Here is a 14,110-nt window from a genome sequence, read left to right on the forward strand (position 1 = left end):
TATATATATATATATATATATATATATATATATGTTGTATAAAATGGATTTGATATATAAAATGATGGATTTGATATATAGATTGTTATATAAAATGAATAATTTGAAAAAATCACTTTTCTCAAGTGTGATTTTGCTGTACACTCACACCCAACACACATTGTACACTATACGACTGTCCCCAGATGTTCTTTGAATGCTTTCTCATGATATGGATATCCTAACAATGAGGACCAGGTGATAATGTAATTTTGTTGCGATTATAAATTAAAATCTTTTTGTCTAGTGGTCACAGTCCCCAGTGAGCGTAGCGGGCGGTGCTGCTGAATCTCCACCCGAGGGTTTCAGGCGAGCTGCCAGAGGCTCCTTCTCTGCTATCTTGGATCTACTCACCGCCACTGCAAACTTGGACCAGCGTCAGGTAAAAAAAATTAATGCATTCTTTTTTAATCCTATAAAAGTAATTGCCACGTGGTCCCGGCATAGAATGGGCCACCACTTCCTTTCCAGTGAGTGTCGTAAAAGGCGACTAAAGGAACTGTATGATCAAAGATGGACAGCAGCGTCCCTTTTAAAATATTACCAAAATGTAAAAGAGATTGCCAACCTGCCTGCCAAGCGTGGCAACTATTAGGCAAATCCTTCCTTATGGTAGAGACTTATGATCAGCAATGGACAATCAACGGCTGACATGATATGATGAATATCATTGTGTAAAGAACTCATAGTCCGACGTCTTTGATATTTCCTAAACGGTTACATGACAGTTCAGGACGCTGACCATGTCAAAACGTATTTTTTAAACGACTGACACTAATTTTTACTAATATTATAAACATAACAGTAAGATTGTTTATTTATACCTACTTTATTGTACACAAAATTTACAACAGGCGACCTCAACTCTTGTAAGAGTTCTCTTCCAGCAAACCTTGAATGGAAAGGAGCATTAATTACCAGCGGGCAGTGTGCGTACAATAAGAAGTGGAAACAGTTTAGTACTATTACTTACTATTATTGAATATTTATTACTTCTTAGTACTACAAAATAGTACTAAGAAACAACAAATGTGTCTACCTAAATACAAAATAACTTATATATTTACATTCAAAACACACACACACACACATAAAAACACAAAATAAAATATTATTTCTACATATACAAAATACGTACATATACCTACATAAACATAATAAGTTCGTAAGGACAGAAGGTGCTCTTTTGATCTGCTCTTGAGAACATTCAGCGATTGACTTTTACGAATGTGCAGTGGAAGGGAGTTCCATAGTCTAGCCGCATGAGCCGTAAATGATCCACTATAGCATGAGGAGGTATGAGGAGGGATTTTGAGAATAAGGGACTTACTCGACCTACTAGACATGCAAGTGGGGACAAGGTTTGTTTGTTATCTCTTAGCTCTTTAATAGGTTAACTAATTATTTTGAAATATTTCGCAGTACATACATATGTGATGAAGAAGGGCATGTTGCTACTTTTACTCCTATTCAATCAAGAAACCTTGATCGGTAGTTGATCCCATTCATGGGCTATATTGTTCATGTATGCTTTATTAATTGTTATTAATTATGTAAATGCTATTGCCCGCTCATACATAAACGACATATCTCTTTTGGAAAATATAGTTTATATTCTGAAGAGATAAAAAACATCTTAAAATTCCTATCACTGATAAAAATTTGCAGCGAACTTTAAAAAAGGGTATGCGTGAATGTGAGAAAGACTCTGTTTTCCGCGCTTAGCCTCTCATTTGGGCCGTTGTGCGTTAAAAAAGGGTACAAAAGATAAGTTTTTTAGTAGCAGTGTCATAAGTTTTTTTTTTATACCACTGGCAATTCTAAGTTGTATAAAAAAAAACAAGCATACTTGCATGGGCAACAAGCCCACTTGATGGTAAGCGGTTACCGTAGCCTATGAACGCCTGCAGTACCAGAGGAATTACGCGCGCGTTGCCGACCCTGAAGAAACCTCTTTACCCCCTGTTTAAAAAACCCCATGCTGTAGTCTCTTAGGAAAACCTCTGCAGGGAGCTCATTCCATAAACCGAGTGTTCGTTAGAGAAAACATATCTAAAACCGCGTTGTACGCGTCCATTTAGACTGTAGGGTATGACGGCGAACTCCCTGTCGATGGCGAGCCGTACGATGGTTGAAAGTGGCTGTGGGCATCATATTGAATAATTCCTCTGAGCACAATCCGTTTTATAGATATATTATAAATATAAATAATTACAAAACATAAAAAACAACCGGTAGAATACGCAGAGTGAGACAAAATCTCTCCTAAGACATAAGGGTTCGAGGTTTTCTGTCTGAAAAAGCCCGTCTTGCAATAACAATAATAAAACGCTCAGGACAGTGTAGTCATATCGTGCTACATGTATTATAAAAAAAAATTTGTCGCGGATAAAACCTGGCATAAAATATAGATTGATCTCTATTGACTGTTTGTGGTCTTTACAACGGGAATCCTACCAATTATAACGGCTTATGTAGGCTGTTTGTTTACATTTTCCGTTGAAAACCTCAACAATACAGATTGTTGGCTCATTGTGTTTGAATTTCTGTTGACTATACAGAATAAAATATCTAATATTTGGAATTAAGAAGAATACAGGCTACTTTTGTGTAGTACACTAGTGACTAGGCAGGTGGGAAAGGGATTGTTAGCAATGGAATTCGACATTGCTAGCAATATGCCCTATCAGGTCGACCTCCACGTGGTTCCCCCTGGAAACCATCGTGAACAATTCTTGTTGAATTCGTCACGATGGGCTAACTGACCTGCTTCATCCTAATTTATCATCCCTCACTGGTGCCCCGCCGGTGTATACCAATAGCGCGGGTGGGGTTACCATTCCCTTATCACCCATTAAAAAAAAAACTAGTGACTAGGCATGAGTAATATCGATACCGCACCAATATCTATATATTGGGTTCGCCTAGATATTGATGGCGGAAAAAAAGTGATCATGTTTTTCAATATCGCCCATAGCAGTTGGATATCTATATTAATTTCTATTAAGTTCGTCATTTCAACATTAAATATTGGATAACAGACATTTAACATATTCGTTATTGAGCCAATATATCCCATTCAGACCTGAACGATACGGGCGTCAGTTGTAACGTTAAAAAATTCAAAAACCGCGCGCAATTCATTGTTACGCACGAAGCTGAAATAATATGATAGTGAGATTGTAAACCAGCCGATAAGAAATCATTTTAGCGGTTAGGTGGTGCAGTAGTCTCGTGCGTGCCGGCAAGATGGCTTGGCTCCAAAACACGAAAACATATTTAATCTGAAAGAAAAAAAATCTTGGGTCTGAAAGGGTTATAGATATAGTAACTAATATATATAGATTTTGCTATTTAATGCCTACCCCTACTAAAGATAATTTAGATTGAGAATTGTAATTAAAATAGTTGCTATATATACAGGAACGATTGTTTCGGTGGATATACTTAAACTACACAATTTTTCATTCTGGTCAATTAAAAAATTCAATTATATAAGTTGTTGCTGACAACTTGGCTAGCCAATCTAATATATAAGTAAATTTATACGTCTTAGTCATAGATTAAAGATAGTGCTTGGGTACGGTCTGAATATTCGATTTCTAAGTCGTGCATCCTTTAGATTGTTCCTCATGCACATAGTTTGTTATGTTTGTTGTATATATGTTCACTAGAGGGAGACTTTGTACAAAACTCGATTGCTTGGGTACCTCTGTCCCATTCGTGTTTCAACCGTGAAGCAGTTGTGTATGCATGGCTGTGTTTCAGTTTGAATGGTGGGATATGGCGTGAATTTACTGGGTACAGAGGAATAACACCTGAGTCCTCAGGAATGGCAACGCATGGGGGGTATCATGGTCAAAACAGTATACTCTGTTATGTCCATGGTACTGCTCATGACTATAGGCGACGGTTATCACTTTCCATCAGGTGGGCCGTCAGCTTGTTTGCCATTCTAAGTTGTATAAATATATATATATATGTACCTATACATTCTTAATTAAAAGACGTCGTTTATCGATGTGTGTGTTCACTTTTAAAGTCGCTTTTTTTGTAGACCAATTTAGGTTATTCATTCTCCTATAAAAAAGAATGGAACATAAAAACATCATATCTAATGATCGTATAACGAATTTTCCAACTTTTCAACTCTACCAACGACGTAAATACAAGATAGATCGCTTGTTAAAAAATAATGAGCCTGGATAACAAGTCTCTCGTTATTTATTTAATGCATAAGTAATATTTACATCTTTATAACTTTACATAAAACAGAGACAATGAAGAAACTTTTTCGTTTTACCGAACCTTTACAGCATATTGCTAGATCTCCACATTTCCTTTAAATAAAACAGTTTTTGGTGAGATTTCCCCATCCATGGATAGAAAATTACAAAATCATTAGATGTTACTTACATTGTTTTTTTTTTAATCGATGATCATAGAATGGCGATCCCGCCTGCTCTAACGATATACGCTGTCGGAGCACCAATGAGAGATGACAGGTGAAAATGAAAAGGCAAGTCAGTTAGTCCACCGTGATGAATAAACCTGGGATTCAGCACGATGGTTTTCAGGGAGGACCACGTGGAAGGCGACCTGACAGGATATATTACTAGCAATGAGACTGGTAGACCGCATTACTAATCCCTCCCCATTTACTTAGTCGTGTTAGAACTTCGCGACATGTGGAGTTATTTTTGAAATAAATTCCAATAGATCCATGCTAGAATTGAGACGTTACGAACCCTCGATATGTAATACTAGCGACGTAATGATTCCATGAGGTTTTCATACATACATATTAGTGTAACTTGCCAATGTAAACTATTGGGAATCGCTCCCAATTCTAACCTTATTCCTAATTGTTGTTTCATGAATGCCATACAAAATTGTCATTGGCTTTATAGATATAGATCTGGATAATCATTTGGCGAGATTGATATAGATTTAAAAATAAACCTGTTATTCGAGAGATAGTATATGTACAAGCCAGAGAAAATTGGAAGACTGTTAAATTTTTTTCCCCCAGTACTTGTTTAGTTGATAGGTAAAAACCCCATGAATTGTATCTATAAATACAATTAAGTATTATACAATGAAAGATTTTAAGTACAGTAGAATCTCGATTTTCCGAGCATCAATTGTCCGAATATTCGATTATCCGGACTTGTTCTTCACTTATTTCATTAATTATCTATTTAGAAATGGTATTATATATTAATTGGGTAAATAGGTAGATATTACGTAATCCAATGCTTTTATAGCTCATAATTTTTTTTATATCGTAATGTCTAAATGATATATATAAAACCCTTTACATAATAAAAAAATATATAAAAATTTAATTACTTGATTGTATTTGAGCCAGATAATCGAGATATTATAGAGTATTTTTTTAACTAGAATCGTGTTATTAAAAAAGATATTTTTTTTTAACTATTAAATACGACGTTATAACCATTCACCTATCTTTTCCTTTATGAATTTAAATTTTCTCTGCCTAAGATATCAAATGTAAAATAGGTGAATCTTAATGAATTAAAAAGTTAATGCAGCTAAGAATATACCTACGTATTTCCCTCTAAGAATTTAAATTACACCCTACAAAGCGGACCGAGATAAAGCGAAACCATGTTAAAATCATTCTGCTTTTTATCGGTACGGGTGGGAGACCCCCACCTGGGGGCGGGCCGCGTTCCATTAGTTCTAACTAACACAATATCCGTTCAGTAAAGCCAGTAAAGCTCCTGTTAACTATACTATATTCAGTACAAAAAGTAGCGTTTCCGGGGAAACAAGCGGAATGAGCGTTTATTGTTCGAACAATTGGGCACAACTCTGTATTATGCTTCAGCGTTTAAGTGCAGCTTTAGCTTTGTTTGTATTCATTTGGACGCTACAGATTGTGTTTGCCAATTTTGGATTTTAGTAATAAACATTCAGTGAGCAATGTAAAAAAAAAAAACACTTCTAAAAATATAATGTAGTTGATTCTGAAGTGCCAGTCATCATCGTCATGTAAGCCGTCAATCGTTCACTGCTAAACATTAGCCATAAAGGAAGGTTTTGTCAGTAGATGCCACTGCTTGACAGGCGAATCGGTAGACATATCAGAGAGTACATATGCGTATTTTAAGGAGCAGGAACCCCTGGAAAATAGATAGATAGATAATTTATTTACATTACTTACAGCACACAAATTACAATAAAAAAAAAACATACACATAAAACACAGTAAAAGAGATAAAAGAATAAAAATAAAAAAGCACAAAACAAAAAAAAAAACAATTACATAAATTAACAATTTCCTTTCTTTCCTTTCCTCTATGCGTGTGCCATAGTAACACAAAATGGCCACAACTCAGTTTATTACTTTGCCCTTAAAAGAGTAAAACACTGATATTCTGTTGTGGCCAATAATCTAAAATTGGGGGGAAAGGGATTGTTATCAAGGGAGTTTGACAGCCCCATTGCTACCAATATGCACCTGGAAACCATCGTGAACAATTCTTGTTGAATTCGTCACGATGGGCTAACTGACCTGCTTCATACTCATCTATCATCCTTCACTGGTGCCCCGCCGGTGTATACCGATAGCGCAGGTGGGGTTACCATTCCATTATCATTCATTAAAAAAAAATCTAAAATACATATACAATACAATGATTCGAAGGTTGATCATTAAACTTTATTAACAAAATATAAATTACACTATTTTTTACTCATAACTCCGTCTCGTGTATCCCGGACATTGAGAATATAAAATCGTGCCTAGAAAAATTACTTATTATGTTTTAATTTTGAAACACGTGTAAATATAGGTACTGGGGGAAAGGGATTGTTAGTAATGGAGACTAAAAATCCCATTACTAGCAATATACCCAACTAGGTCGACCTCCTCGTGGTTCCTCCTGGAAATCATCATGTTTAATTCTTGTCGAATTCATCATGGTGAGCCACCTGAGCTGCATTCATTTTCACCTATCATCTTTCACTGGTGCCTCGTCGGTGTATACCGATAGCGCGGACGTGGTTACCATTCTATTTTCACATATATATATATATATATATATATATATATATATATATATATATATATATATATATATATATGGTATATAGGTACTTTAATTAACGAGCATTGCCATGGTTCTGATGACGAAAGATAAACATAGTTAAAAATATAAGTCTATTTGGATAAAAAAATGTCCATATAATTATAATATACTAACAAGAAAACAAAGCCAGTTTACTGAAATTGATTAACAAAATAAGTGGGTAGATGCGAAAGAGCTCCAGGACTAGCTACGAGGTATCTAGCAAAAACAAGACATTCTTATTCTGACTTGTAAGCTTAACTAGCATTTTGTTATAATTTTATACATTTTTAATATTAGAATTTTATAATCACTGACTCGACAGACGATGATATCAGCCGTTGATTGTCTATTGCTGAACAATAGGCCTTCTCCATAAGTTTTTTTTTTTGGGACAAAATCTTAAATAATTAACAAACCAAACCATACAAAACCGGGGAGGGAAGGGATTGTTAGTAATGTGGACTACCAGTCCCATTACTAGCTATATACCTTGTCCACGTGGTCTCCCCTGGAAACCATCGAGCTGAATGCCACGTGTATCCATTACGATGGGCTAACTGACTTGCATTTTTATTCTCACCTACCATCCATCACTGATGCTCCGCCAGCGTATACCGTTAACGCAGGCGGGTTTACCATTTCATTATCATCCACGAAAAAAACCATACAAAACCTATAAAAAAGTATATTTACCAATACTCTTATATTTTCAAGAAACCGATAAAACGAGTCACATAGGCCAGACTCTAGGGGTTCCGTGCTAGAGGTACAAAATTATTCAATTTCCGAAACATTTCGCCACTATCCACTTTTCGGTCACTTGAGTACACCTGAGCAAATTGATGACGTATCTATTAGTACAACACACACGTGACATCTTACATTATAACCGCAGGGGTATTTAGAAGGGTGCCGGGTGGGCGGGGCCCATCCCAGTCGTATAGTGCCCACCCCAGGATATGACCGAAGCTTCTCAAAGATATCTGGGAGTATATATGCGCCGAATTTAAGAGGCCAGATCTCTCTGGTAAATAACCTTAAATTACGCTATTGTTTTTACCAAAATGTCAAGCGTGGGATGTTTACACTTACGCAAGTCTATTATGTGTTGTTTTCTTATTCGCCCTTTCACAACATCATGGGGATGAAAATGAGTGTTGACACATTGCATTTTTATCTTAAAAATTTTATACGATAATATTAAAAAAAAAATTGTGTTAACTTTCTGATCCGGTATACCTTGTTTTGCCCCCTAACGGATCCATTACATTGAGGGTATACTACACTTGTAAATTTAATTATCCAATATAATATAATCATTATTATCATAATAAGGTTGCCTGGAAGAGATAGATAAATCGCTATTTAGCGATAAGGCCGCCCACTGCTGCCTCTTTATCTTGCATTTATGTAATTAACTTTGTTTGTGTACATATTGTTAATCTTTATAATCTGTATCATTCTTTGCAAGGAACAATAAAGATTTTGCATTCATTCATCATCATATCGTCATAGTCGTAGAATACTGACGGATCTATATATGTAATATTTGTCAGATCCGTCAGTATTCTACGACTATGACGTTATCAGTTATTAACTACGGTCCTTCCGTTATATAAGTATATACTTACTATGGACAGTATATCTAGCAGTAGACTGTTGAATATAGGCCTCCCCTACTGAGATTGTGACAGTAGTTGCTACGCTTGACAATCGTAGTTAGCTTTGGTGATGCTTTAAGAGGAACGCTGCCAATTCCTCGATTATTTAGTTCCGTATAATACTTATAAATAACCTAAATATCTAATATACATACGAGTATAATAAAAATAATACTGTGATTACAATGAAAATTATCTTTTCAAGTTGCAACAAACAATATTTTCGAATTTTTCAAAATTTCATCATTTTCGGTTATGCCATTTCGAATATGATGAACGAACAACGTGACGCTTGTTTTTTATTAATTTTAAAACCTCTTTACATTAAATTACCCATTCCAGGACCATTCAGATGGGTCGACGACCCCTCGCAACGAGGACAAATCCGGAGGACACTCGCCTGCTGCTAACGAAGGTAAGCAAAAAGTTCTCCATTGCACAAAATTACTGATTCTAATATTTTTTTATCCCTTATATATATTATTACTCCTTACCTACACTATTTTCTTTTCTTTTCTTCAAATTCATCTTTCTCCAAGTACCAATTGTAAAATTACCTAGCCATTATCCTAAGACCTTAAATTCCCGATGTTGTTAAAGTAAACAACAATAAAACGGATAACTAAACTAACAAATAAATTATGTAAATTAAGCTGCCAATGTGCCAATTGTACCATTTTCTCCTCCCGGACTTAGCGTTTGCCGTCAATCAACGAGAATAAGAACCCCTTGGCAGGTCACAAATTTAGTAAATTCCAAATTTACGAACTTTATGAAAATGTAAACAACCGAACAATTGACCTGACTATTAAACAATTAGCTGTCTAATAATAGTACAAATCTAGATTATTGTGCAAATATTTGTAGGATACCCTCAACTAGCATATTCACATTTATATTTCATTCCATTTCATGAATCATCTCAGAATCGACCCTACTGCGTATTGCAAAACAAAATCTACCTACAGAGACGACGACGTACAGAGATATTGGATTACTTACATGAAATTCCGCGTCCTAAATTCAAATATCCGTTTGTCATATCTCCTCACTTTCAGGGCACTTCCCTTGATAAAAAGTCGAGTCTAGGAATTCTGGGCGTTGATATATCTTGCGATGTCCAGTTTTGCGGTCATCTGGAGGAGAAGGCTAAGATAGCTTCCAAAAAGTTAGGAGTGCTGAATAGGGTGAGACGATATTTCATGCCAGAACACCGCCTGAAATTATATAAAGCCCAAGTCAGGCCGTATATGGAATACTGTTCTCACCTGTGAGCAGGAGCGCCACAGTACCAACTCCTTCCGTTAGACCGCATTCAAAGTCGGGCGGCTCGATTTATCGATAGTCAACGCCTTACTGTCCGACTTGACCCACTGAAACTGCGCAGAGATGTTGCATCTCTGTGCATCTTCTACCCAATTTATCATGGGGAGTGTTCTGAGGAATTCTTCGGACTGATACCTGCTGCTGATTTTCACCATCGTACAACCCGCCACAAACTAAAGTTTCATCTCAATCATCTGGACGAGTGGCGGTCTTCCACCGTGCGTTTTTCAAGGCACTTTCTTCTACGCACAACCATTCTTTGGAATCAACTTCCAGCAGCAGTATTTCCGAACCGATACGACAACATAACCTTCAAGGAAAGAGTATATTCCTTTTTAAAAGGCCGGCAGCACACCTGTAATGCCGCTGGTGTTGTGGGTGATCATGGGCGGCGGTAGTCACTTACCATCAGGTGAGCCGCATGCTCGTTTGCCCCCTGTGTTGTAAAAAAAAAAAATATTTTTAACGTAATGTGCCTACGAAGCATTTCGTCGTTCATTAGTCCGTTTTGTTACAATTGAAGTCGCAGTTTATATCTGCAGAATATACCTATCTGCACACACTGCTTCAACACGTACATAGTATAAAACAAAGTCGCTTCTGTTGTCAGTCCATATGTAGGCTTAGATCTTTAAAACTACGCAACGGATTTTAATGCAGATTTTTTAATAGAGTCATTCAAGAGAAAGGTTATATGTATAATACACGCATAATATAGTAGAAAAACACTGATAATTTTAGAAGTTTTTAATGGGCCGGCAGCGATATTTAGTATTAGTATTGCACCCTTGCGAAGCCGGGGTGGGTCGCTAGTATATAGTATTAATTGGCGTGCGATCCCGGCATAGAATAGGCCACCACTTCCTTTACTCTCAAGTATCGTAAGAGGCGACTAAGGAAATTTAATGGTCGAAAGATATAGCCGCGTCTCTTAACTTCTCAACTGTGTCATGCAAAATGGTGGAAAATCCACATCTGTGGCGTCCCGTGAGCAGACTTTACACAGACTAGGTATTTTTAGCGTATAGGTTTAAAAAACCTGATTTTTCCGAAATCTAATTGGAATTATACAAAATTGAGATTAGATTTATATTCTAACTACATTCCTTATGTAATTTCTTACACCACACTCAACTTGAATTGCATTGCAACTGTTCTATGAGAAATAAAATGGGGTCACCTATAAATTACCTTTTATTTTTCAATTATTAAAAAACTAACACCTTACTAGATGTAAAATTATATATTTTTTGTACAATATTATACACTCGCATCCGCTCAGCGGACGCGACACAGTTGAGAGGTTAATACATCACCAAAAACCCGTGGTTGCCAAGTCATCTGCCAAGCGAAGCATTTACTGGTAGAATACCCCTTTATGGGGAAGGCCTATCTTTAGCAGAGGACAGTTAATGACTGATATGATGATAAATCAATTCAATTACACTGTCGTATGCATGTTACAGGCGCTGAACACGACAGCGAGCGGTGATGGTCAGCTACGACATTACTAGACCGACTGGCACAGCGCGGATTTGCGGCGGACACTCGTCTGGCGCTGCCTCCTACAGGTTATTAATTTCTTAGTAATTTTATTTGTTGAACAAAAACGCATGTTGTTCCATATCTAGCTAATGACTCAAAGAAATACGTTTTACGCATTATTCCCAATACAAAGACAAGTTTTTCACCATCATACCCATCGCCATCGACAGGGAAACCATACTTATACTTTAGAATTAGGATGGTAACCATTTTGATTCTAAGGTACGACTGCAGTTTTAGAAGAGCTTCCTCTCGCACTCAGGTTGTAAAATGATCATTCTGCTGAGATTTTCCCTAGAGATTACAGCATGAACTTCAAAAAGGGCGTATTAAGGTTTCTTAAGAGTCGGCAACGTGCGCATAACTTCCCTGATGTTACAGGCGTCCATAGGCTCCGGTAAATCCGTTTACCATCAGACGGGTTGTATGCTTATGTGTGCCCATAGTTATATAAAGAAAAATCTGCTGCTTGTGGTAAAGAGAGTCGTCTGTGTGGGTCTTTTTTAACATCATAGAAGCTTGTTATCTCATACAACTAACCAATTCATTCCATGTACTCACAACAATAAATATAGATTCTCATTCATTCATGCATACTTGTGACATTCTTACATAAAATATACTGCTTCAGTATATAAAAAAAAAGTAAATTACTGAGATAATATGAACCTTTAAAATATTAAACGCATACTTAACACTGTATTACGTACATTGCGTGTACACAATGCTCGGGGCAGGACACGGACGCTGCTTCTCCTTTACAGTCCACCCCTTATGTGAGGAGAATATAGCCCACCATTATCAGTTTGAGGATAAGCCTTATCGTTCCATACTTACACCTATATAAAGTTCCACATATACATTTGCAGGCTGCGCGCGCTACCGGGAGCTGTGCTACCGCGCGGCGCACGCGCAGCTGCCGGCAGAGGGCGCGGCGCGCGCCTGCGCGTGCGCCAACTGCGCCGCGCGCCGCCCCTCCACCACGGAGCCATGAGACACGTTCCAAGTTCGTCCCACCACCTCTCTCACGCGACCGATACCCGCCGTGCCCTGTCTGTGGACTCGACGAACGAACTAGCATTTATTTGTTAACTGTCACGTGCAATAAGTAAACATTTTAGACGCAGTCAGCTTCCTAGACATCAAAGCGTCATCTGGCATGTCGGATTACTCTTTCTCTTTACAAATAAGTTGCTTTAATTACTGTATTTTACAACTGTGTTTAAATTATAATAAAATTAGAAATTAAATAATTTGAATTATAAAAGGGAATAAATATTTTTGGGTATACCTATCACACAGCGCCATCTACATCCAAACTAAGTACAGTTTATAGTACAACTACTACTATGCACGTGGGAGAGTCGCCCTCTAGTATCTAGAGGTATATTTAAATAAAAAACCCAAGAGGGAAACTGACTATATCAAATGTTTATTATTTGTAGCGTGATTGTACTTACTGCTCAATAAAGCTTTACTAATTTTATTATCTTTGCAAAACAAACCTTGTTGACAAAAACCCTTGAATTATCTAATAGAAGCAACTATGTATTTCATTATCGTTTGTCAATGAAATAGGGTACATAATATTACATATGAGCATTTTAATCTTTTTCTGTGCAAATACGATATTTCATGTACAAAAACTTCATTATTAAAAAACACACACAAAGACATGTAACGCCATCTAATTTAATCCATGTTTATAGATTAAAGTTTCTATGAGCATCAATTTACCTAATTGTGAAATTTTCATCCAAATTAACACTTTAAAATCAACATTTTGCCCTTTTTTTGAAAATAAATTTATATGTAGCGTCAATGATTGTTCGTTTAGACCGTGGCCTTCGACAAGGAACTGGTCAATTCTTAGTGAAATCCTATATATATATATCTAATATATAACTCTCTATTTTCTATCCTAGTGCCTTACCCGGTGTATTCACCTGCTGTATTCGTGCCATTGACTGGCACTATTTACCTAATATTATATTCCATCATTCACTTTAATATTTTATGCACTTGTTGAATTTTAATATTTAATGTAAAATGCACATCCAAAATCGCTTTTGTAATTAAGGAGATAACACACGAGTGTTGACGCAATTTCTGTCCATTAACTATAGTTTATGTAACTTACGATTCTAGAATAAGTGTTAACATAAGGAAATAATGTGAAAAATATCTTTACACAATTTATTTTGACGTTAAGTACTACTAGTACATAAACAATTTCGTAAAACTAATTTATTATAATAACACGATTTACTTTATATAAAAGACTATGCCAAATTATCTTACTTATAAAATTAATGTGTAGGTGGCTAAAATTAAAATTATGACCGAGAAATGGCTAAGCTAAGAAATAAATTCTGTGTGTTATATATATATATATATATATATATATATATATATATATATATATATATATATATA

The 14,110-nt window shown here is 36.2% G+C and overlaps 1 protein-coding gene across 1 annotated transcript in view; it reads left to right on the plus strand.

Annotated features, from left to right (window-relative positions):
- The window catches only part of LOC113510757 (ankyrin repeat domain-containing protein 29-like), a 93,529-nt gene extending 79,480 nt beyond the window's left edge, over nt 1-14,049 (plus strand). Inside the window, exons 9-12 of the mRNA XM_052896351.1 lie at nt 287-421; nt 9,146-9,218; nt 11,596-11,700; nt 12,544-14,049. Of these exons, the coding sequence (XP_052752311.1) occupies nt 287-421; nt 9,146-9,218; nt 11,596-11,621 (234 nt within the window). The 3' untranslated portion in view covers nt 11,622-11,700; nt 12,544-14,049. The remainder of the gene's footprint in view (nt 1-286; nt 422-9,145; nt 9,219-11,595; nt 11,701-12,543) is intronic.
- Nucleotides 14,050-14,110: the final 61 nt, after the last annotated feature.

Source organism: Galleria mellonella, unplaced genomic scaffold (assembly GCF_026898425.1).
Source record: "Galleria mellonella isolate WM207_F2 unplaced genomic scaffold, CSIRO_AGI_GalMel_v1 utg32, whole genome shotgun sequence".
Classification (NCBI taxonomy): domain Eukaryota; kingdom Metazoa; phylum Arthropoda; class Insecta; order Lepidoptera; family Pyralidae; genus Galleria; species Galleria mellonella.